We start from the raw sequence: 26,331 nt of genomic DNA, 5'->3' as shown, positions 1-26,331 counted from the left end.
TTCTCTACCCTATGTACTCGCTCTAGTGCCCAGGATTGTTTCCTATGCACCACACCTGTTGCGGATTAGAGATCAGGGCAGATGCATCATGAGGTTTCCCTTTGCTTTTTATAACCTCTGGACATGATCTATATGTAGTGTGTTGGTTACTTAGGGTCACCTGAGCCTTTTGACTTCCGTGTTCTGGGGAATCTGTTTGACTTCATGGACCAACAGGCTAGCTCAAAGCCATGTTCTTTGTTTATAGTTGAGAAAAGTTGACCAAGGGGAAAGTGAGCAACAACAACAAAGTAGAAATGGCTGTAACTCTGAAATGACTTGACTGCCCTTGAAGGATGCTGACCCACTACAGGAGCCTCCTTACAAGAAATTCAAAAACAGATTAAAAAATAGGGGAAAATCAAGAATTTTCATTACAGTTTAACTTAAACTGTAGGGGCCCTGCTAGAGAGAGAGCCTATGAGTAGTGTTTCTCCCCCCCCCCCTCATATTTTTCACTCCTCTGCATGGAGGCCTTCCATGACAGTGTTCTGGCATCTCTGGACATCTGTCGATTACGTCAGGTGTCATCTTCTGGGTTGCCAAACTGAGCTGCACGGAGCTTGGTTTCATGGCTTAGAGGGAGCTTCCTATGAATGATCTCTCTTCTCCCACCTTTCTGTCCATTTGTCCATCATTGGGACCATGATGGAGCAAGTGATGGAGTTATGGAGATGGGGGGTGGCATTTGCACTTGTTCTGTCCCAAGTTGCAGGTAACTATGACCAGAAATGTTTCCCTTCCCCTTTAAATACTTTAAAGGTTGATGATGATCTTTAAAGCCCTATATGGCATAGGACCAGGATACTTCAAGGACCATCTTCTATATTTCTACACATCCCCTGCGGTCATCAGAGATGGCTCTTCTTAGGATACCTCTGCCATCTGAAGCCAGGAGGATGGCAGTGAGGTGTAGGGCGTTCTTAGCTGTGGCACCATGCCTCTGGAACCAGCTACCAAAAGATTTGAAGGCAACCTCTTCATTATATGGTTTCCGGTGGATGTTGAAGACCCATCTGTTTTGCCTGGCCTTTGGGGAGGTCCTTAGGGAACGCTTCTTAACTTTGCAACTTAGGAGTCCTTAGGAACCTCTTCTTAACTTTTATGCTGCTGTATACTGTTTGATTTTTTATTCTGCTCTTTTATTGTTATTTTTAAAATTGTTTCAATTGTTTTTAAGGTTTCTGTTTTAATATTTAATTCTGTTTTATCACTATGTGTTTATGTTTGTTGTATTCCACTTTGGGTTTTTAGAAAAGTGGTATAGACATCTAATCAATCAATCAATCAAATAAATAAATAAATGATAAAAACTATAAATTGGGTCCCATCTCAAAGTTTGGGGTTGAAGATAGGTGCCACATCTGGAAAAGCTGAAGACCAATTGTCAATAGACCCACTGAGCCTTCCTAAGGTGAGTGCTGTCCCTTTGCTGGAAGGTCTTTATAGCTGGTTTCTAAATGTGTGCTTCCCTTAAACAGGATACATGTTTTGGTATCCTTTTGACCTTCCTTGGGTAAAGGTGATTAACCTCTGCATTTGTCAGCTCAGTGTCAAGACAAACTACCCGTTTTCAGTGGTAGCCAAATCCACATGTATGTAAACAGGCTTTCTAGTTTCAGAATTCTTTTTGTAACTTGATCAAAATGAATTTATCTCCCACATTATCTGCAAGAGGCAGACCCCCAGTTTGGAGTCAGAAGAAATTCCATCCTCTCCACAGGACTGTAATTGGCAGCCTTTGGAGTGCAGCTGGAAGGGAAGTGCTTTCAAGTAATTTTTAAGGACTGAGTAGATTAAGCTGACTTTTCCAGAAGTGTTCTGATTTTCAGGGTGTACATTATAACTTTAAAAAAAGCAAAGCCCTTGTTTTTTGCCTCACATCTTCCCCAAGCCTGTGTTCAGCAGAAACTTTTTTGCCTCAAAATTTCCATCTGGCAGTTCTTTGTATATGTTTAAAACCTGAAGTGAATATAGTCCTGCAAGCTCTTATTCATCCACAGTCCAATTAGCAGAGTTATATGAGCTAAATATTTGTAAAAGGTATAGTATTTGAAGAACAGTTTCAAATCTGGAAACATCCTATCTAGTATTTAACTCCTTGTGTGAAGAAAGAATTTGGGAAAAGGCAGCATGTTCTAAATAGTGTGGTAGAAATGGTTTCAGAAGGATTTCATTTGCTGGATGACTATAGCCTGAATTAGAGGTGTCTTCTCACAAACACGCATAGCCTAAGTAGTGGTATGAAAACTGTAAAAATCTTGGATTGAAGAGCTTTTGCGATTGTCCTCAATATACTCAGTACAAAATGTCCATGGTTTGGTAGCATTAACAGTGCCATCTAACAACAGTTATCTCATTCATTTCCTTTTTGTTTCAACCTTTGACCTTTCAAATATATTATTTCCATTGTTTTCATTTGATAACGCCCAAGATTATAGTATAGATTTTCCGAAAGGCCAGTGATTAGGAATGAAAGAAGTATAAACTAACCTAACCTCTGGAATCTTGCACTCCACAGTCCTTGACTTCCTTGCATTCAATATAAATTAACACCTAAATAATACTGCTTGTTGTAGGAAACTATGGAGGTGGAGGAACGCTGGCAATTTGCCTTGTTTTCTAATGATACTTTTTTGTGTCATACAGTTCAACCCAAGGTAGCTTAACAGAGAGCGAGACCTTTCAAAATACCTCTAGGGCATGAGAACGGTTTCTTTGTTTTGCAATTCTGTACCAGTGCAGAATGCGCTGGATTGATCCAAAACCATTTGGATCAGTCACACAGGTCCCTTCCACCTGATTGTGGCCATCATGCCCCATCTTAACATGGGAAATTGACTCCCAGGCCACTAAAGATGCACGTATTGGGGCCCTGAAAGAAATGTGAAGTGTGCCAGATTGCAGTTAGACAGTAGATCTGATTGCCACATGCAGAACTTAACCTTCTAAATCTTTTAAGAGCTACTGTATAGAAAGGAAGGTTGTCAGATGCAACTTCTCTGTCACTGCCATGTTGTGGTAGGAAAATTGCATCTGGTGAGGTTCTGCTCTCTGTGTTTCTCTTATACGTTCTCAAAACACAATATTGACCTGGGAATCCTAGAGGTTGGTGGGAGACCAGCGGCTCAATCCTAAATGTCCTCAGCACAGTGCTGCGCTCCAGCGCAAAAACTGGGTATCACAAATGTGCCATAAGGCTCTTCTTGGCACCTGGAGAGGGAGGGCCACACAGAGCTGTTTGGAGGTCTGGCCGTCCGGCACTCCAGAAGCAGCAGCTGGTGGTGGGTAGTTCTGGGGCAGGGAGAGGCAGGGAGTGGGTGGAATGGGATGGTGAAGAGTGGGATGGGTGGAGGAACCGGGGTGGGACCAGCGGAGCCCCACTGTCAAATCCTATGCTCCGTGTCAGGTTGAAAAACCCAACAAAGAGCTCCTCCAGTCTGTGCCGGCAAAAGAGCATTAGAAGAGAAGCACTTGTGAAATAATCTTCAAATTAAGTGGAATGGAATTAAGTATTCCAGTGCAATTCAGTTTATTACCTTCCAACTTCCATCCAGTATAAAGTGTCTGTCCTTGACTTTATTAGATGAGTACCTTCACTGACAAATGCTTCATAAATTTAGATCTACGCTGAACTGTTTTATTAGACACCTGTATGGTTAGATGGGGAAGTTAGTAGAAATTTAGTCCTTGTTAATGGAGAAATGCTTAAAAATCCTGTACAGTTTTTTTAAAACATCAGTGTAACAATTTCACCCAAGGGCCTAAAACATTTTACCATATAATTCTGAGTAGATGAGATGCAGTCTATTTTAAGCATTAAGAATTGCTTTATGTTACTTAAATGTATTTTAGAAAAAATAATTTGCTCTTTAACTAAGGTTTTCAGATGATTTTAGTGAATTAAAGTTTATCCTATCCTATGTCCATAAAATTAAAGACAAATTCACTTGCTGCTCTGATTTGGCTGACCTTTAATAAAAGAGCACTTTGCATCAATGCAAAGGTACTTCTGTCTGCTGCTGTAAGGAGGTTAATAAAAATACCACTTTATGGAAAGACACCAGATGGAAGGAATGTCAACACACTGGAACTAATTTAGGAGATTGCTCTGATATAGAGAAAAGGCACGAGGAGAATTCAGATGGTTCCAATGTGAAGAGGGTAGCTGCCTCTCTTAAAACAACAAACTAAAATTCTTATCCTGGGGTTACATGTAAATGGAAAGCAATCAGCCCTTAAGGTGGAAATCCTTTAAAAAGAAAGTACTGTACAACCCTTGCTTTCAGTCTCCCATTTAAGACCCCAAAATGTAGAAACATAAAGGGATGAGGATTTACTTTTAGCCTCATCTTAGACATAGACAAACAAAAAGGTTTAAAAGATATAGCCAAGATATCTTGCAAGGCTTTCTCCTTTCTGATGAGCAAGTATGTTTTTAAGAGGGGGAAATTACACCTCATTGGAGGCAGTGGAATTCCAGAGCCCTGAGCAGGCAGATATGGAGAGTAGTCCCTGTACTAGCAAGGTTCTGTGCAAAGTTTGAGCTCTGAATAGAAGCTGAGCTCATCATTTCAAGCCTTCTAAATATAGTTCGGAAGACAGATTACAGTCAGGAGTTATAATGATAGTAGAACAGACTGTGATGGAGAATAATGCAGGGGGGGAGAGATGTTACAGTGGGGTGATGATGTTACAAAATGTACTTCAACTCAGATTCATCTTTGGAAGAGCGAATTTAACTTCTTTCCGAGTTTTATATTCTTTATCCTTTAATAAAATCCCAAGACAAATGATTTTAATTAACTGACCAGAAACAAGGAATTAAAACACACACACTCAGTACAGGATAAACAAACAAATTTGTTCTTAGAATTAAAGAGTTATTATATAGTATGTGAATATGTGAATATTCTGCATATGTGAATAAGCATATGTGAATATGCTGAAACAGAGATGCCTGCGTTGGCTCGGTCATGTCGTGAGAATGAATGATGGCCGGATCCCAAAGGATCTCTTCTATGAACTCGTGCAAGGAAAGCGCCCTACAGGTAGACCACAGCTGCGATACAAGGACATCTGCAAGAAGGATCTGAAGGCCTTAGGAGTGGACCTCAACAGGTGGGAAACCCTGGCCTCTGAGCGGCCCGCTTGGAGGCAGGCTGTGGAGCATGGCCTTTCCCAGTTTGAAGAGACACTTGGCCAACAGTCTGAGGCAAAGAAGGAAGGCCCATAGCCAGGGAGACAGACCAGGGACAGACTGCACTTGCTCCCAGTGTGGAAGGGATTGTCACTCCCGAATCGGCCTTTTCAGCCACACTAGACGCTGTTCCAGAACCACCATTCAGAGCACGATACCATAGTCTTTCGAGACTGAAGGTTGCCTACAGATGTGAATATAAACACTTTCTTCTACCTATATGAAAACCTAATAGCTTTTCGGAAACGTTTTGTAAGGCATGGAAGGGACATACATACATATACCACATCTTGCAGGGTTCTTCTCTTGTATCCTATACTGCACCATTTTTCCAATGTGGCTTCTGTGGGGATGGTATTAAAGGTAGTCCCTGCTGCACATATAGCAATTAAAATACAGATATTTACAAGCAATATGTATGTAACCTTGTAATAATGAAGGGTCACCAGGAAGTCCTAAGCCTTACCATTATTTATCCACCCCATTTCATGATCTCCCTGAGACATTAGCAAAAGACCACACAAAACGCATATGGCTGCTTTTTGCTTCTGTTGTAATGTATAGTTTGGCTGTAAAATGTTCAGGAAATGGAAATGGATAACGCACTGAGCCTCCTCCCCACCCCGAGCTTTGACCTATCTGTCCCTCTCTGATTTCTGAGTCTTCAAAAATCAATGTCTCCAATCAAGTTTCCAGGCAGCTAGAACCCATTTTTAATCTGCTGTTGGGTTATACTTCACTTTGTCCATGCTGCTTCGCCTTCCTTTCCAGATCCAACACACATAAACATGTCACTTTTCCTCCTTAATTCTTGCACAGTCCAAAGGAAGTTGTGGATTCACACTTTGGGAAAACTTGAGCCATCCCAGTTTATAAACCTGTTATCAATAAGACAGGTCCAGACTTTATTTGTGGATTCGGGATCAGTGTTTTTATCTAACCGCGGGTTCTGAACCTGTGGATTGGCTGGACCAGTGTGCTCCGGTCACATCCGGAGGGCCTTCTGAGCACCAGAGAAACTGCACACAGCCTCCCTGACCCATTAAAGGCCTTCTAAGGGCTGAAAACCATCACTTCCAGTTTCAGCCAAAAACAGCATTTGGTTGCATTTGAAGGGCCACAGGGTATCTAACCCACATTATCCACTGGTTTCGGTATCTGTGGAGATTCTGGGAACAGGACCCCCATGGATACCGAGCACAACTATATAGTAACATTTGTTTGCACCTCTCCTGCTTGTGCCGCATGCCTCACAGTTTGAGAAGCACTGCTTTAGCTACTTTGCCCTAAAACAAGTGTCATGGAGACACTTGTCTACTTGTCTGACACTTGTCTACTTGTCATGGAGACACTTGTTTTCAGGCTGCATATTATACTGCTAATGCAAACAGCAAACACGATTAGGGGCCTTCTCATACCTATTGTCACAGCAAACAGAATGCATGACTTACCCAAAGATGAGGCGACAGATTGTTGACTGTCCAGCTCACTGGAAACAGGTGAGGAACACCAACCATTCTCATGGTAATAACTAGTTGTCATTTCATCTACATTTCATAAGAATATAAGAAGAATCCTGCTGGATCAGGCCAAAGGCCCATCTAGTCCAACTCCCTGTATCGCACAGTGGCCCACCAGATGCCTTGGGGAGCACACAAGACAGCAAGAGACCTGCATCCTAATCCTGAATTTCATAATTCAGAAAACACCCAAAGTCAGCTTCAAAGCTGACTTTATCTTTGGCAAGTTCCAAATCTGCAAATGACACTAAGCTCTGACCTGAGGCCTGATTCACCGAGAGCTTCAAAGCAAAGTTAATGTTCTGAAAGCATATTTTTTGAAGAAATATCAGTTTTTTTATGAGGGGTCAGAAATCACTCTGAAGGAACTGCTCTCTTTCATAGTTTGCTTTTTACCTCTTAAATGCATTTACCTTTTACCTCTTTTTACCTCTTAAATGCATGCTCAGCAAACCACCATCAGTGCAAAGCCTGAGTAGAGAAATTAGAATTGTGTTCATTTTTTGGTTCCTTTGTTATTAACCAATCAAAGTACCTTTTTGTTTCAAATGCAATAAGCTGTTGTAGTTCAGCATTCAGCAATCTCAGTAACAGCTCCATGTGCCTATATGCTTGATGCACTAGTAGCCTCATTAGGAGTCTCGGTAACACTGAAAATACTGCATTCTGGAGAGTGTTAGGTGGCAGATTATATATTTCCCATAGCAGTACAGATGGGGCCTTGGTATCCACATTTGTTCTCAGATCCCCCGTGGATACAGAATAGGCAAAGCCCTGGGGCTACCCAGCCCTCAGAATGCCTTTTAAAAGCATAAAAATGTCACTTCTGGTTTTCCTTTGAAAAACAGCAATTTTTTTTAATTTTTTTTTTGCATCTAGGAGGCATTCTAAAGCCTGCAGAGGCAGTGGGCAGACACGCACAGCCTCTGCAGGCTTCAGAAAGCCCTCCAGAGGTGACCAGAACACAGTTCTGGTTACCTTTGGAGGATTCAGGTTGGGCCAAGTATGGCTCCATGCGGGTCCAGGAGACCTGTTTTGAGCCAGATCCGTGGACAGAAAATCAGTGGATGAAAAGGCTCAACCTGTATACACCTTCCTGTGCAATCTATCAAAGAGTGACTTTCTTCCTGGAGGGGGTCTAGTAACAGTGAAATAACTATCTGGAAAAGATTTTAATTCCGTGGAAAAGAACTTGCAGGACCCTGTTGAGAAGGGGTGAACGAACCCCTCCAGGTGAGCAGGTTCATGAGACTCCCCTGTTTTAACACATTTTATAAGCATCACAATTGATATCCACCAATTCTGGAGTAGTCAAGGGTAACTTTTCCATGTCCACCCTGTTCATTTTGGTGAGCCAAAAAAGCCAAAGCACCCGTTCCTCATTATGTTTCTGTGGACTCTATGGTGGCAACAACTGTACTGAAATACTTGAGAAGTGTATCCAGCTTCAGCAGAACCTTGGTTAGAACGGCAGGCCATAAATCAAACACAGTAAAAATACACAGTGAACCAAATGGTCCCAGTAGTTATCCTGAGGCAATTAGACCATCATCAGTCAAAGCTGCATCTTAACAGAGCAGAGTATTTATTTATCTTCTTGTTATTATTTGTAGTAAATAATACTACATTTAGCAAAATGCTTGAGGGGGTTAGGGAAATTCAGTGCAGTGTTGCAGAATATGGCATTACACTAGCATTGCTGAGCTGTGTCAGCATCTCATAGTGGTACACTACGCCTTGCCCATGGTACAAGTTCATATTTTCCAGGAGATTTGCATAGACTTATATTTTTTTAAGGAGAGACCATAGCTTAGTGGTGGGGTGCTTGCTTTACATTTATAAATGTCAGGTTCAAACCCAGGCATCACCAAAGGATCTCAGGTAGCAGGAAGAAGAAAAAGCTATGTCAGTACAGTATTCCTTGAGAGAAGGTACCAGTGAAGGAACCATTGGGGTAAATGATCTGACTAAGGGCCCAGTCCTATCCAACTTTCCAGCACCCTCAATGCAGCCCCAAGGTAAGGCAACAAATGTTCCCATACCTTGAGGAGGCCTCTGTGACTGCTTCCCCATCACAGGATGCAGTGCATGCCCCATTGGCATGGCTACACTGGCACTGGAAAATTGGATAGGATTGGGCCCTAAGTATAGGGCAGTTCCTTGTATACAGTGGATCGTCTTTATCCACAGCCTCAGAACCCGAGGATTTGACCCACCGAATGTTCTGAACCCGCATTTGGAGGACGCACAGAGGACCTCTCAGACATGAAGTTGCACCTGGGAGGTCTTCTGAATTGTGGGGAGGCGACATGCGACCTCTCCAAAACTCAGAATGTTTGTCAAAGCCTTATGGCAGGCACTTTCGGTTTTCACGGGAAACCCCCCCCCCCAGTGGATGCCATGGACCAACCTGTGGTCTTATGTAGTACTGGAACGTTCACATTTAGAAGTAATTAACCACCCACTCCTATGCATGTCTAACTCAGAATTAACTTACTTTATAGTTAATGGGACTGAACTACTTGTACAGGTAAGTGTACATAGGATTGCAGTCCATTGTAGGAAAATTAAGGAGAATTTGGTTGTAAACTTTAGCATCACAGAGATTTCAACCAGTGGCAACAATCCATTTATTCTGTTTTATAAATATCAGTTGGGCTACTCTGAAGTAATTAATCTGTGGACTGTGGCCAGCATTTTGTTCTAAGGTGCTTTTTTGTGCCTATGCAGTGTATCCATTTTGATTTGTTAGTATTTGTGGCATTACAGATATGCAAACTTTTCTGTTATTTTGACAGTAAGGGGTGAGACCATTTTAACTGAGTGACATTAATTCATTATTTATTGCATCAAATTTGGAGTGAATCCTACAACACAATCTATCCAGAGACAGCACATACAGTTTCCAAAGTTCATTGTTAATGAGGATATAATCACTGGAACAAATCAGTGCTTCATAAGCAGTTAGACAATCAACTAGTCAGCAGCTAGTGTTTATCCGGCAGCTTCCTTCTCCCTCCCTCCCTCCCTCTCTCTCTCTCTCTCTCTCTCTGCTGGAATGTTAGTGGGATAGAAACAACAGCAGTACTTTGCCATGTATAAGAGACATTTGACAAAACCTGAGAATGAAACTGCATTGGGTTGAGAGCTGCAAGATTTTTTTGAATGCCTGTTGGCTGAGCTCTTCTATAGTTGTCTTAAGATGCGTACAAGTTGTGATCAGACCACTTGTATCAATTTAGAATAACCCCATTAGCATGGAAGTCCTGCCAAATGCAGTCTTGCTTCAGTGAGATGTCTCTCTGCATTGAATGAAGCAATAAGAAATGCATGTGAAAGTGCGAAGAAAATCTTCTTGCCTTGGCAAGGATTGTTTGCCATGTACCCTGTGGATTGTGGACAGAGAAGCAAAAATGTTCCATAGCAGTTCCAGGCATAGCCTGTCTGATAGTTTAACATATTTATATTTCCTTCTTAAAATACTGTTTTAATGGCTCTTAATTTTTGTTACATTGTAAGATGTGAGATAATATAAAGTTTTAAAACTCTGTGTTTCAAATTCACTGGGGCAGGATGACCAGAAGTCATAACCACAAAGGAGGACAAGGCACCCCAAAATGTAGGACATCCAAGAAAAGTGTAGGACATAACAAAATAATAGCTAAAAACACTTGTGCATTCATTGCATGTGGTTAATTTAAGCACTATATTTCTAATTATTAAAAATGATATTATGCATATTTTTTTCCATATAATTTATTAATTACAAGAAGGCTGTGCCCTGCCTGCAGAGGCCTGCTCACAGGGAAAAGGAGGACATTTTAGTTCTTTTCCAGGACATGAGGCTAAAAGAGAGGACATGTTTTGGAAAAAGAGGATGTCTGGTCACGCTGCATTGGGGTGACTTCTGCATCACCAACAAAGCACTTTGCTTTCTTCTGCCCCATCAAGCAATACATTCCTGTATGTATTACATGCTTGTTCTTGTAGCACTCAGACTTTTTTCGGTTATGACAGTAAATCCAAAGAGAGCTGGGGGGGTTTCTATTTCCTACTGTCCTAATTTAAATCATTTTTGCCTAACGTTGCATATGCGCAACAGGTATCAAATGTGTACATCTATGTGCTGGGCAAAAATGAGTTTAAATTCTTCCTTTCTGCTTTCAGTTGAGAATTCATGCACTTGGCCAACCCTTTTCAAGCATGCTGGATGTGTGTTAGGGCTGCCTGTGCTGTCCTGATAGTTCACTATATTCCTATAATGCAGTGGGCACAATCCTAACCAACTTTCCAGCACTAGGGCAATGCCATTCCGAGGCAAGGGAACAAACATACCCTTATATTGAGGTTGCCTCCGTGACTGCCACCCAACTGCAAGATACAGCACATGCCCCATTGGCACTGCTATGTCACTGCAGGAAAGTTGGGCCAGTGTTTCCCAACCTGATGGATAGAGGTTCCATCAGTGGTACTTGAGGTGGTGTCTGATGGTACTCACTGGATCCCTTCTGCCCGGCAGCGAGACCAGAAATGCGACACAACAAACAGTGTTGGAGGCTCGGCTCAGTAGTCAGATCTTCAAAACATGCTTCTCCATGTTCAGAAAAGCCCTTCTGTCCACCTTGGGCCTCCTACTGATGTTTGTTGCTTTGCATCAAGCCTCCCAGCCCAGAAGTAACTGGCAATGAAGTCATCGCCAGTTACTTCTGGTGGTGCTTTGAATAGGTGGACCATGTGAAGTGTTACAGCAGAGGACAAATGTTGAGAAACACTGCTATAATGCCTTCTGCAGCCAAATCAGTCAGGTGTGCATCCCCCCACCTCTTTACTCCTCTTTCTTGCTTGTCCTGTCCTCTCCTGGTCATTGGTGTGTGTGTGTGAGAGAGAGAGAGAGAGAGTGCGCCAATAGTGCTGTATTGTACCTCTGTGAAAAGTGATGGAAGGCTACCCTGGATGCCTTCCTCAGGAATCAAGGTTAGCAGAAGGCACTTGGGTCAGTACCTTGGAAGAAACAGACTGTAGCGGGTCCCTTTTCCCTGTAAGTCATCAGGCTGATCTTGTGTGTGTGTGTTTAATTCTTAAACCAAATGAATTAAAAGTGTAGTGCTGTTTTTTTTTTTAACCTGCAGTGTTTGAGAACAAAGATAAAATCGTGATCATCATGGAGTGTGCAAGTAAAGGAGAATTGTATGATTATATCAGTGAAAGGCGAAGGCTGAGTGAACGGGAGACAAGACACTTCTTCCGGCAAATTGTCTCTGCCGTGCATTACTGCCACAAGGTGAGCAAACGACTTGAGCCAGCTTAAACACTGGATGATTCATGTGGTGATGTCCTTTCCCATGTGTTCAGTAGACTGTGAACAGAGAAGCAAAAATATTCCCTAGCAACTACTGCTGGGTTTCAAAAGTGATCAGAGTCTGTGGAGGGCTTCACATGCATGCATATCACATGGAAGAATGTTTATTTGTTCTTGGATAGTGTTCACATGTATCACTTGAAATGCATTTCACTTCAGGGCTGATCCTACTGTTCAGAATTGCTCCAAAACCACCATAGTGTAAGTTGGGGGGAGCGCAGTACACAGAAAGAATAGCAGATTTCAATGTGAAAAGTATGCTTGTGAAACTTGGTAGTGAAAAAGAGTTCTAAACCGCTCTGTACCATAAAACAATGGTATACAACCTAGAGGTTGAGACTCCCCCCAGGGCTACTGGAACCACTGCATTCCCCCTTAAGGGTAGTGGTGACACTAGCAACAATAGAATAGCGGCAATGGCATTGTGGGAATTGTGCCACTACCATGAAAAGGGTTTTTTTAGACATACTTGGGAGTAGCACTGGCCCTCCGGAGAGTGCAGAGGGCCCATATTCCCTTCTGAGGGCCTCCCTGTTTCTCAGAACGGCTCCCTGAAGCAACTGCAACTCACTTCTGGTTTTTGTCGCAAAATAAAGGGCAAGCAGTACCCCAGGTACATCTAAAAAAACCCTTTTTCATCACCGCCACGTGATCCCTGCCATGCCGATGTCACCTTTGCCCCCCCCCCAAATACTTAGTGGTCTCAACCTTTGTGTAAAGGTTGAGAACCACTGCCCTAAAAGGTGCTATGTCTGTGTTTCCCAAATGTTTTAGTGCCAGGACCCACTTTTTAAAATGACACTCTACCACAGGGGTGCTCACACTTTTTTTGGCTCGAGAGCTACTTTGAAACCCAGCAAGGCCTGGAGATCTACCAGAGTTTTTTTTACAATGTTTGCGCCATCATAACATATAACATTTATGTGTACAATGTATGTTGGTGTACCTTGAGCCCCACTGAGTATAACAGGACTTACTCCTGAGTAGACATGCCTAGGATTAGGCTGTGAGGCTGCAATCCTAGCCACACTTACCTGGGAGTAAGCCCCATTGAGTACAATGGGCCTTACTCCCGGCGTTTCCTCCCAGAGGCACCTGAAGGCGGGGGTCGGCACTCCGCGATCTACTCATTTTGCCTCGCGATCTACCGGTAGATCGTGATCCACCTATTGAGCACCCCTGCTCTACCAGGACTTGTTCACTGTTTTATCATTTTTACTCTGGTGTCTGTGTGTGTGTGGGGTGCTTTTGAGCATTTATTGAGCTCTGCGTTCATCAGATCAGAACCATTCTGGTGTCCACGTGTTTCCCTTTGCCTGGCCTTTGGTCAAATGGCCAAGGCACACTTTCCTATTCACAAGTAAATGTGCAGCTCCGTTTTACTTTCCATAAGGCTCAATACATTTTCCTTGTCAGCTATCAACTTGTCAGTTTCATGAGCCACCAACAATCAGATTGTGACCCACAGTTTGGGAAACACTGTGCTATGTGAATGAACTGAAAGTGATGAAATGAGTTACATGTTTTTGTTTTGAAATATGAAGGTGTATTGAAAGAGGGTATCATTTGCCTAAGTATTAAATTAGGTCATGTTCCATATATAACATGACTGTGGGCAATCAAAATAATTTAACTCTTTTTTTAACGAACACTTTTCCTCCCTCCCTTACATATTATTTTAATCTTCCTCTGAGTTAAAAACACAGCAGAAGAGGTTGGAGCTTTCCCACTTCACAACACGGAAAGATGTATTTACAGAAGATGTAAATGACTTAAGTCAGTGGTTCCCAAACATTTTCGCATCAGGACCCATTTTTTAAAACACCACTCTTATTGGCACCCACCTAGGTTTACCAGACTTTTAAAAAAGATCTAGAAAAAAAAGCAATATTTTATTTATTTATAAGTAATAATAACCAGCAAAAAAGACCTTCAAACTTTATCTCTCTATATTTACACATGCTTGCAGACTGCAGGAGCTCAGCTCCTTGCAGGGAAGATAGCAGCTATCTTGTAAACCTCAGGAACTGAGATCTCTGTAGGGTAATTAGCAACTACAGTGTCTGATTTTTTAATAACCACAGGGCTCGAGGCAATTATCTGATCTTTTCATCACCCTTTGGCGACCCACCAAAAATCAGGTCATGACCCACCAGTGGGGTCCCAACCCACAGTTTGGGAACCACTGACTTAAGTCGTACATTTTCTGTATGAATCCTCACGAAATTTTGAAGAAGCTTACAACATTTGAATAGCAAGCAGCACAGTATTTCAGTGATGTTTGTTTGCCAGGCCTAACAGGACCTTTTGTAAGTGCTAACATCACTGAGAGAGATTGTTTTCTGGTGCCTTGGAAGATTATATTACTTTCACACAGTGAAGAGAGGACTGGGGTTGGAATTAGTTCCGAAAAGAGTCCCCCTGCTGTTTTACAGGCTTTGTGGGAGGACAGATTCCAGTCATTCTTCCCTTAACCACACAGCAAGTGACTAATACATCTCCTGTCACTAGTTACTAGGCTGCAAGTGTTATGACTGAAGTGTAAATGCAGAGACCACCCTGATGGCTCACTTCTTTAATCCGCCCAATATTAAGCTCTCCCACAAATTCACCTTTCTGTCCATCCTCACCTCCTTTTGTTTTTCTTGTTTCAGAATGGTGTCGTTCACAGGGACCTAAAACTGGAAAATATTCTTCTTGATGACAATTGTAATATTAAGGTAAAGGCATTTTCTGTTGTCTGAAAACTTTAATCAAAGGATTTTACAAAGCCCATTTCTAAACCTGTGCAGCATCTTTATAAGTGGAATGTAGAGACATTTTACATTCTGATTAGCATTCTGACTCAGACCTTTATTGGCATTCATTGTGACTAGCCTTAGGAACTAAAGGACCCAGTCCTATCCACATTTCAAGCACTGATGCAACTGTGCCAATGGGATGAGTGCTGCATCCTGTTGTGGGGTGTGTGTGTGATGAAGGCCTCCTTAACATGTGTTCCTTACCTCAGTGTAGCATTGTAGCTGCTGGAAAGTTGGCTAGGATTGGGTCCAAAATGAGTTTTCTTGTTTAGAGTCAAGGAAATTGTCTCGTCTCCCCCCTCCAGAGGAGCAATAGCAGTTCAACAGTAAAAACAGTAGAATCCCTGTACAAGACAGTTTACTTTACAGATGGCATTTTTGCTGGCTGCTCGGGACATGAAAATGTTCATGGTCTACAAGGTTCAAGTGCCTCCTCCAGAGCACTCTTAACATCCTTTTGATCACATCTGAAAAATAAGCAAGTCCAATTTCAAAATAAACTCAAGCAAAGCACATGTCCTTCATTAGGAAATGGCCTTAGGACTCCAGACACAATGATAGCTTTCAGATTGGCTCTTGGTGATGTCATAACTATGTCAAAAATCCTTACTGAAAGCATGGGAATGACCTTTTCATTCTCCTGAAGACCAAAAAAAAAAAAAAAAGACTGTGATACACGATGTGGGATGTTCTGGGAAATTAGTGCCGTTCCCAAGTTTCACCGTTCAGCTGCTTAATAACAGCTGCTATTCTTACCTTGGTACCAGATTTCCAAGACAGTGGTCTGAAGGTACATGATGCACCCACTTTGCAGATGCTAAGAGCCCAATCCTTTTATCAGTCAGCACAGTCACTGGGTGTCATAAAAGCTCTTTAAAGCACTTTTTGACACACCATGAGTATGTGGTGCTGTGGCAAAGCCTGTGCAGTCGTGTGGACACTGCACCCCTCTCAACAGCCACCAGGGCAGTAAGTGCTGCATCAGGCAGAGAGACAGAGGGACCACAGAATGGAGGAGGAGAGGGGGGGTTTGGGGGCAGGGGAAGATGGCAGTTCATTATGGAAGAGGTCTCTGCCACAGTCTAATCCCCATCTCAGACCTGAAAGCCCTACACGGGGTTACTTGATTCTGCAACAGTGATTTAGCTGGCAGTACTAGTAGGGTTTTTGAGTTGGTACTGCTGTTACTACAGATGGGGCCTCTGTACCCACAGATTATCTATCTGTGGATCTGGCTCAACGGGGCTCCACCAGATCTGTGTTGAGCTAGACTTGGCCCACCCTGAACCCTCTGAAGCTGTGCTCTGGTCGCTGCTGGAGGGCTTTTTGAAGCCCACCCCATGACCTCTGCAAGCTTCAGAATGGCCATTATGGCCAAAAAAAGAATGTACTTCCGGATTCCCTTGGGAAACCATAGGTGACATTTTTTGCCTTTAAGGGCATTCTCAGAGGACAGTGAAGGAGGACAGCAGATGGGGAGATCTGCAGATTTGATCTGCAGATTTCGGTATCTGCAGGGGGTGGTGGTAAGCAGATACCAAGGCACCACTTGTAGTTTCCATTTTATTCCCTTCACATTCGTATTTACTCTCCTCTCAGTCAACAGTGCCAGAATTTAGATTATTTCAAATGAAGCTCACTTTGTTCTCCTGTACATCTTACTTGATGAATTGTTGAGGCGTATCTGCAATGTTTGATATCAAGGAAAATTCCACTATCAGCCTTGATACTGTAGACTTAGAATTTCTTTTGTGGTTTCTGTTATTAATCACAGGGACTTACCCCTCCCTACTGTTTCACTAAACAATATCTGTTGGCAAGGAAACACATCTGGGATTGTAAATTATTGATGTGCAGCAGGGTAAATCAAGAAGACCTCATTTCCGAAAATATTTGGAAATGCATATTTCTCAGAGTCCAGAAAAGTGCTGTTTTGCAAGTTAAGAGAACAATCTTTGTATTTGTGCGATATCTTTCCCTATTACCTTCTTTTACGTAACACATTTTATCCAATGACTTCCAAAGCACTGTACATATTACATGGAAATGTTTGTAATGTTCAAGTCAAGCAAATACGCAAGTGACCATGTTTACCATCAACCTTACTATTGAACTTTGCTGACATACCAGTTGTCTGACCCAAAGAACTATCCAGATTTAGCTTTTGGTGTTCTCTTTTATTGTGTTCATCCTTGTGGAAAGTGGTGACGTGAGTAAGATACCATCACTTTCTCTGAAGATGAAGATGTCTGCCTCTTTTCATGAAACTTTGGCTGGCAGGAACTCTCCAGTTCTGGGTAATTACATCACACTATGTCATTGTTCTTCGATATGTAAGACTTACTCTGCCTAGTAAGTAGGCAGAGTGAGTCCCACGTTACCAGATACTGGAATACAACCATCTGAAGGAATGACATTAAATTTGCAAATCCTGTAGTGCAAGTCTCTTCAAGAAACTCTTCCATAGATTAGTGCAAAATTTACAGTTTATGCTATCAGAAGTCCTTCTACCCATTTCTCCTCTTCTTGTTAACCAGGAGACTTTTGAAACCTTGAATTCTTGTGTGTGCCTGATTCTTCACAACAAGCTTCACTTTATTTTTGCTGTCCTAATAGTATCCTGCAAATTATAATTGCATTTTAAAAGTGCTATTTTGTTCTGTAACTTCACCATGTGTAGCTAGAAACTGAAGGCAAGCAGGCTCCAGCAAAGTCAAAGTACTGTTATTTTCCCTAAATTAATCAATCAACTGTGTTGCAACAAACGAACAAAAATGATCACAGTGGAGAAAATTCAGCAGCAATAGCAGGATATTGGAAAAGAAAAAGATAAGTAGAAAGATCCTGTGAAGAAAATCAGAAGCTCTTTAGAACGGTACACTGTGCATGCAAATCTTGGGTTTCGTGGATGGTGTCATCTCATTTCAATAATTCAGCGACAGTTTCTAGCCTGGAGGACAACAGAAAAAGGTCCAGTTTCTCAGCTGGCGCAAACTGAATTGAAAGAGAAATGTTGATTTACACTAAACCCAAACAGTTGGAGTTACTACAAGCTTTATATTCCACGAGTAAATTTCATCATATTTATTGTAGGTAGTGGAAACAGCCATTTCCTTGAAGGTAAGGGAATATGAAGTCTGGCTTTCCAGCAACTCCTCCCGTGTTTGGAAAACCTTTTTTTTTAAAATAATGCTTTGGCTTCATTTAACTGCCAAGAACAAGAAGGAATCTTGGCTACTATTAAACTTTTTTTTCCATGTGGGGAGGGGGTGTGTGGAAATGACAGCTTTAATGGGAGAAGCTGATAAACATCAGTCTGTGATTATGGGAGTTGGCTGTGAGAGAAATATTTTTTTCCTGAATGGCCAGAAATGAAAAACATTAGGAGCTGGCTTTTGGGCTGAACAGTATATGTTCAGGTATGCATACATGGAGACATATCCACACATATTGCACAACAGATAATGATGGGGTTATGGATTGTCCTAGACAGGCTTGCCATACCGTATCAGAACCACCATTACCACCCACTTCAACAAAAGTGAATTCCATGGACTAGCCTCCAAGTTCAAAGACTGAAAGAATTCCATTTGGATTGACAGACCACAGTCCTTTAGCTTAATTCTGACTTCCTGCCGGCCAGGCAGAGTGATTCGATAGGAAAGTGGAATTTATTTAAAGCAATTCACTGCAGCTTGAGCCCTGAGAAAACATTTTCAGTCTGCAATTATATACCAGTCCAATGAGATTTCAGGCGTACAGTGAAGATTTTACAGAACACCATTTTCTCCCCAGGGTTTCCCTCTTGCATCTACCCCCATAAAAGTGCTAGAATAGAGTTTGAGTTAGGCATCACATTGCAAATGAACTGGGAAGATGATGAAGTACAACAGTTCTACATTAGGAACAATAGCATACACGCACCAGCCAATAGAGTGGAGATGAACTATTGAATTGCATATGATAAATAATATCATCGTGGCAGTGATGTACACCCGTGTGACTGCTACTTTGGATATACTGTGCAGTTATTTGATTTTCTCTATAAACTGCTTTGTGAAATTTTCATTGAAAAGCAGGATATAAATATTGTTAATAATAATGATGATGATGATAGATAGATAGAGTCTGGAGAAAGAATGCTACAGGTCATCCATTCTGCTTTAAAGCAGGACTTTCTGTTTAATCAATCCATTCCACCACCACTCCCCAGATTAACCTAGATCATCATGATTACAGTATGCCTGAAGCCGATTGTAGGAGTAATTAAGATAGCTACAGCAAGAGATGCCTTGTCGGTTCAGAGAATCATTTAGTAAAACATTACATGCCAAACAGATCAACCAATCAATATGCATAATGTGGAAGAAGTTAAAACATCTTGGGATCGCTAGCTAATCTGACTTGGTGGAGAGTTTCCATCTGATTCCAGATATCAGGGTCACTTTGATTTGGAGTGTGGAGCAAAAGCTATATGATCTTCCCCAATATTTTTTTTTTAATTGGCTTTTAGTATAAGTCTTTCTCACTCAACATTAATCTTGATCTGTAACAGTCTCTGATGATCCAGCGGAGAGGGATAAGAGTCAGGCTGTGGGGAGGAGAACCCTAAGGCTTCAGGCAAATGCTAAAGGCAGATATCTGGCAGATCTTTACAGGAGTTCCCTCTGATACAAAAAAGGCACGTGGTTTTACTAGAAATGTTCCTGAAATTCCGCTCATCCAGATTTGCCCCAGATTTGGGAGTTCTGAATTTGTTTTTGCAGTGCAACTGATACCTTATGAATTCTCCATTATTCCTTTTTTGTAAGTTTAAGAATTTTTTACAGAGCATTGGGCATGCACGCTTTGCCAAAACAGGCAGTTCAGTTGCATCTTCCCCACCTGATATTACCAGTGTACATTTATACAACACTGCATGAAAGCAATCTTTATATCATCATACCTATGATTGCATCAAGATTTTTTGTTTTTGTTTCACCAATGCAGTAAGCCACACGTGTGCATCCGTGAAACATAACATTAAAAGAATCTTGATGCAGTCATCGAGATTCTATTAATGCTATGTAGATAGCTTTTCCCAATGTTTGATCTGTATGTAAATGTACTTTGGTAACATAGAGGCAAGGAAAGATGCACATGAATGGAAGGACCTGAATGCTGTGCCACATGCCCCATGCTCCAATTCTGGATTTAATTATAGAAAATATGAAAACAGAGAAGCTAAATCCTTAGCTTTTACTAATGGTAAATCTCAGCAATCACTCAGTAGCGAAGGCTCTGCTTGCTTCCTATTGCTGATGTTGGCCAATAAATAAAAACTGCTTTTGATTACCGTAGTAAGTTACACTACAGGAGCTTGTTTCATTTGTCTTTATAGATTGCAGATTTTGGTCTTTCAAATCTTTATCAGAAAGACAAGTTTCTCCAGACTTTCTGTGGAAGTCCGTTGTATGCTTCTCCTGAGATTGTTAATGGAAGACCCTACCGAGGCCCAGAGGTAAGCAGAACAGGGACAGAAGGAATAAGGGAAACGAAAGCATTCTCAGTGCTGTTATTTATTTAATAATTGTTTTGGGGTACATGAGCATTTTGAATTTGATTTAATGATTACCAGCTTGTCCCGAAAAGTGAAATAAATTGTTCTTCTCTGACATCCTTTCATTTGCTATGCACAAAAAATTGCCTGATTTTTCACAGGATGCCTGTATGCTCCTCATCGAGCATAGCTGGAAGTTCCTTCTGTTCTTCATGTCGTTTCATAAAATCCAGGAATCCACTGTTCCAGCCCTTATGTTTCTTGTCTCTCTGCTTAGGTTGATAGCTGGGCCCTTGGTGTATTGCTTTACACTCTGGTTTATGGAACAATGCCCTTTGATGGCTTTGATCACAAAAATCTAATCAGGCAGATCAGCAGTGGAGAATATCGTGAGCCAACACAGCCCTCAGGTATCAAAAATATCTGATTTAAAAATGAAATGAGATGATGGGGGTTTAAAATGGCTGGTCTTATCTCTTGTCTAAGCCTTGGTTTATTGAGGACCTAGGTGGATGAAGCAGGATGATCAGTGATAAGAGTGCAGGTGGCTCTCAGCTTGTATTAAAACTATCTAATCGCAGCAGGAATGTTTTTCAATTGTTGGAAACCTGGGGGATTCTTCTGCAACATCAAGGATCCCTAACGGCCATATGGTGAAAAGTTGCTAGTGAATATTAGCATGCCATGCTAGCATGACAATAGGGAAGCTCGAAGCCCAATATGAATGAAATGCCCTTGCACCAACACAATGTCACCAATACCACTTGCACCAGCAGTCTGGAGGTTTCCTTGAGATAAAGGGACATTTGTCCATTTGCCCTGGGGAAAGCCCCAGCCATGGCAGTGGGTCTACTCAGACCTGCTCCAGTTAAATCGCTAGCACAAGTTCTAGTGGATCCATATTGGTGGGTCTTGCCCAGGAAGAGGGATAAATACGGTTTGTGCCAGCCAATTCATTTTGCCCATGCACCCAATTTGGAGAGATCCTTCTGGACTGCTTCACAATCTGCTCTGGTTTTACATCACCATAAATAATTTGGCACCATCCACAAACATGGCCACCATATTGCTCGCCCATAACTCAGATCATTTGTGAACAAGTAGAAAAGTACTGGTTCCAGTACAGTATCCTTGAAGGACTTCACTCCCATTGTGAATATTGCTTATTTATTCCTTCTCTCAGCTTCCTGTTCTTTAGCCAGTTATCAGTCCATAAGATGACCTTTCCTCTTTTTCCATGATTGCTAACTATACCAAAGCAGTTGAACCTGCAAAAACATATTATCCTGCTTTCCTTGCAAAGTCATCCAAGAGTGCTGTTACCAGTGGCTAGTGAGCCCTAGCCCTGGGCTAGCCTTGCCTGTTTCCATTTAAAACATGACTTAGGATCACTGCCCTACAATGAATCAACAACCTGTTTTCAGGCAAAATTATTCGTATTTCATTCAACTTAAAGTCACAACCTCTGTACAGAGCCAGGACTGACTAATATACTGTCACCTGCCCCCAATTTTTGGGATAAGAAAGGACGTAAATCAAATAAATAAATTAAGCCATTTCTGCCCAACGTTGCATATACACAACAGGGATCAAATGTGTATACCTGTGGGCTGGGCAGAAATGGGTTAATCAACCATGTGTTTCTATAGCAGGCTTAATAGGACAATCCAAAGATTTTCCATTCTCTTCAAAACATCATCTACTCTTGCTCTTATCTAAGAAAAATGCTCATCAAGACTTACTTACTGAATAAATGTCTTGCACTTAATAGACTGTGGGCACAATCCTGACCCACTTTCCAGCACTGACATAAGGGGAATGCAGCTTTGAAATAAGGGAACAAACATTCCCTTACCTTGAGGAGGCCTCCATGAGTGCCACCCAACTGCAGGATGCAGTACACGTCCCATTGGCACAGCTATGCCCTTGCTGGAAAATTGGTTAGGATATGGGCCTGTATTGCTTTGGGTAAACGTTAACTGCCTGGTTTGTTCAGAAGAATTTTGGGTGGGTACGTGCCAGACATGAGTCAGGTCATTGGTCATCCAAGGAGAAATTTTCCTGAAGATGACACCTGGATAAGGAAAGTCTGCTCCCTGACTGGAGCATCTAGAAAGCTGTTATGGGAAAAGATCCCTTTAGCACATGTTGGATGATGGACTTGCTGTGGTTCTGTTGTGCCGCTAGGCCTAATTCCCACCAAGGTGGAGTTAAAAAATAATTCCCAGTACATAGGCTGGAATTCACACTGATACTTTATTATCTAAGTGCAGAGTAGGTCATAGTCATTCAGTGTCCCATATATTATGCAATACCAGTCTTAAAATGGAAGACTACTGAGATTGCAGAAATCTGTGATTACAGAGGCAGTTTGTATCATGAATGTTCAAGTACTACACACACACATGCAGTTCCCAAAGTTAGATGGCCGTAAAAGAGCTCTGGATCTCTTGTTCTCTTGTAGCATTTGGGCACACCTGTTCCTATGTCACGTTTCTGATTTAGAATGAATATGAATGAGTGTGAAGATGCAATGATTTTAATTGCTGTTTGTTTCCTGTAGATGCACGTGGCCTAATCAGGTGGATGCTAATGGTGAATCCTGAGCGCAGGGCAACTATTGAAGACATAGCCAACCACTGGTGGGTAAATTGGGGCTATAAGAGCAGCGTTTGCGATTGTGATGCCTTGCAAGACTCTGAGTCCCCTCTGCTGTCTAGATTTATAGACTGGCATCATCGTTCTAGTGGCCTGCAGCCAGAGACTGATACCAAATTGAAGTGCCTTTCCAAAGCAAAAGGATCTGAAGTCACACTAGAGAGGCAGAGGTCCCTGAAAAAATCAAAGAAGGAAAATGACATTGCACAGTCTATCCAGGAAGGAGGAGGTGAAAATGCATGCAAATTAAACTCCAAGAGGCCAAAAGGCATTTTGAAGAAAAGGAGCAATAGTGAACATCGATCTCACAGTGCAGGATTCATAGAAGGAGTAGTCAATCCAGTGTTACCCTCCACTTTTAAAATGGAACAGGAATTATGTAGGACAGGCATGTCCATCAAGAGCATTGTGGAGGGGGAGGTAACGGGTAAATACAGCACTAAGCAGTCTTCCTTAATGCCAAAAAAGGGAATTCTCAAGAAGACTCAGCAGAGAGAATCTGGTTACTATTCATCTCCAGAACGGAGTGAATCTTCAGAACTCTTGGATCAAAATGAGGATGAAGGAAACAGTGACACGTCCCCAAGTATCATTGAAACATTAAGGATAGAGTCTCACACCCATTCCTACAGGCGCAAGGGTATTTTGAAACACAGCAGCAAGTATTCTACCAGTAGCACAGTTTCAGCTTTAGTCAGCCCCAACACACCAACACTGGAAGCTATGGAGGAAGTTGTCCTGCCTGGGGATGGATTGGCTCGAAGTTACAGCCGCCCTTCTAGTGTGATTAGCGACGACAGCATCCTATCCAGTGACTCTTTTGACTTGGTGGACTTGCAGGAGAATAAGCTCAGGATAAGGAGCTGTGTGTCTGCTGAGAACTTCCTCCAAATCCAAGATTTCCAAGGACTCCAAAACCGCTCACGACCACAATACCTGAAGCGTTTTCGGAATCGGACAGGCAACAGCAGTTTTTCTCTCCTTACAGATATGGATGATGCAACTCAGGTCTACAAGAAAGCTCTGGAGATCTGTAATAAACTTAACTAGTGGAGGGGGTGGGGAGAACACAGCTGAAAGGAAAGGGTACCTTTATGATGGAGTTGGCCCAACTAGCAATTTGCTGACAGTGGCACTACTAAAGTGATGTCAGTGGCGGACCTCCCATTATGTTTGATGGGGCAAATGCCATCAAACATAACTCTAGGACCCTCTAGGGTCCATAACTCTAGGACATCAAACAAAACTCTAGGACCCCACGGAAGCTTCTCTGAGGCTCCCGACAGGGTCGGAAACTGTGCTTCTGGTTTTCCAGAAGCACAGTTTATAGCGTCGGGGAAACCTCAGGAAGTTCCCCAACGTAGGCTCAGGCTGCACAAGGCTTTGTGAGCTTCAGGTGAGTGGGGGGGGGGCGGATTTCCATGCGAGGGGCAGTGAGAGCCCACGGTGAGGTGCCATCGTGGACCTTTGCCGAGTGGGTGGGAGGTCCACCACTGAGTGCTGTTGAACACAGAGAAGAAATCCTTCAATTATGTATTCTGGGGAAAAATTCATCTCATTGTCATTATGCAACCTTGTAGTTCATGCAGTTGAAATACTACCTAATGTCCAAGGAAGTTACAAAAATGCATGAAGGAAAAACTCTGGAATCTAAGAGATAGAAAAGTGTGATGTTCCAGTGGCTGTAAGTTGAAGTTAGACAAAGTGTAAACTGGAAAAATGGTATATATATTTATAGTAGAGAAGATAATTCACCACTGGAAAAGCTATAACACTAAAAGTAAAAAATCGAATAATCAGTTTTATTTAAAGTCAGCTGTGAAGCATAAGAAATCTGTTGGAGATGGGTATGTAGCTAATGATGTTTTCTGATTGCCAGCCAAACATAGCCCTGATCCATAAAGACTTCCTACAGCACAGATCAGCTCTAGTGTAGTTGTTCAACTGATGATTGACAGTACCGAGTATTGCCTGATAGAGCCACCTTGTGAAAAGCGTTTAGTAATTTGAGTGGAAAGTGTTTGTATTTATAGAACTTGGTCTAGGAAAAGGTATAGCGATGTAGTACACGGATGAAGAGCTGAGAGTGAGGAAGGTGATAAGGAAAAAGAAGCAAGGGCTCTGGAATTCTGCATGGCCACAGTGAGGACACAGCATCTAATGTGACAGAAAGTGCCAGCTTCAGCAGAATCCTGAGGATTTCAGCTGTCCTAATTAAGAACAATAAGGTTCAGGCCCTCTTGATTGCAGAGATGAAACCTCAGAACATGTTGGCCACGCTTAATCAGACATTATAATATACCTTCCATAACAGTACCATTCAGTGGGCAGAGGAATGCTTAAGCCAGCTTGAACCCCACAGTGCAGTTAAGCACGTTGTCCCACAAATTTCATAGGACTCTGGATGAGAGTGCACTCTGTTTCTTTCTCCCAGGACCTTTGATCCAGTACCTGCTAGTCTTCTGCATCTGGTCCAGTGCAAACAACCATACCCAAAGAAAAGGGGTTAGTTCCTACGGAATCCAGATATATAAGAACAGCTTAGGGAACATGTCTAGGCACGTCAAGGGCCACTCCAAAATATCTCACTAGAAGAAGCAATTGTTAATCCAAACGAGGTTAGGAAAAATTAAGGACAACAGGAAGCACAAAGAGCTAAGATAGCTACCTGCCAGTACTATCTTTCCATTCCCTTGTGTATGGCTACTGGGAGGCTAGAATCAATCAAGGCAGGAAGGAGGTGAGACTAATTGCATTGAGGCTTTTCTAGCAGAGGTCTGGAAATGAGAACATCCCCCCTGAAGAAGAAATTCCAATAAAAAAGCTGAAAGCATCAGTCATTCATCACTCTATGCAAATAATGTGAACTATGAAGATTAAGGAAATTCATGATCATATGTATCCTAAATTTGCATACTCTTATGCAAATGGATAGAATAGAATTTTAGTTTGATCAGCTGCAAAATTTGATTTTGATTTTTGAGTTGCAGACTTAGGGGAGCTTTACAACAGAATTCCAGAGCCCTTTTCAGTAAAATAGCATAGTAAGGGAACAGAAGGAACACAGTATGAAAAGAGAAATGCCAGTAGTATAGTAGGCTTGACGAGGGATTTGGTCTAAGAATGTTAATATTATTAAGAATGTTTATATACCGCTTTTCTACAAAAAGTAGTACCCAAAACTGTGCACATAGCAAAATAAATCAATAAATGGT

At 42.0% G+C, this 26,331-nt stretch overlaps 1 protein-coding gene across 1 annotated transcript in view; it reads left to right on the top strand.

Moving 5' to 3' along the window:
* Positions 1 to 24,198, top strand: part of NUAK1 (NUAK family kinase 1) — a 64,151-nt gene extending 39,953 nt beyond the window's left edge. Inside the window, exons 3-7 of the mRNA XM_066634096.1 lie at positions 11,889 to 12,040; positions 14,773 to 14,838; positions 20,300 to 20,419; positions 20,736 to 20,868; positions 23,022 to 24,198. Coding sequence (XP_066490193.1) covers positions 11,889 to 12,040; positions 14,773 to 14,838; positions 20,300 to 20,419; positions 20,736 to 20,868; positions 23,022 to 24,166 — 1,616 coding nt within the window. The 3' untranslated portion in view covers positions 24,167 to 24,198. The remainder of the gene's footprint in view (positions 1 to 11,888; positions 12,041 to 14,772; positions 14,839 to 20,299; positions 20,420 to 20,735; positions 20,869 to 23,021) is intronic.
* The last annotated feature ends 2,133 nt before the right edge of the window (positions 24,199 to 26,331 follow it).

This window comes from Tiliqua scincoides, chromosome 7, assembly GCF_035046505.1.
Source record: "Tiliqua scincoides isolate rTilSci1 chromosome 7, rTilSci1.hap2, whole genome shotgun sequence".
Taxonomy (NCBI): domain Eukaryota; kingdom Metazoa; phylum Chordata; class Lepidosauria; order Squamata; family Scincidae; genus Tiliqua; species Tiliqua scincoides.
This window is presented reverse-complemented; position numbering and strand designations above follow the sequence as displayed.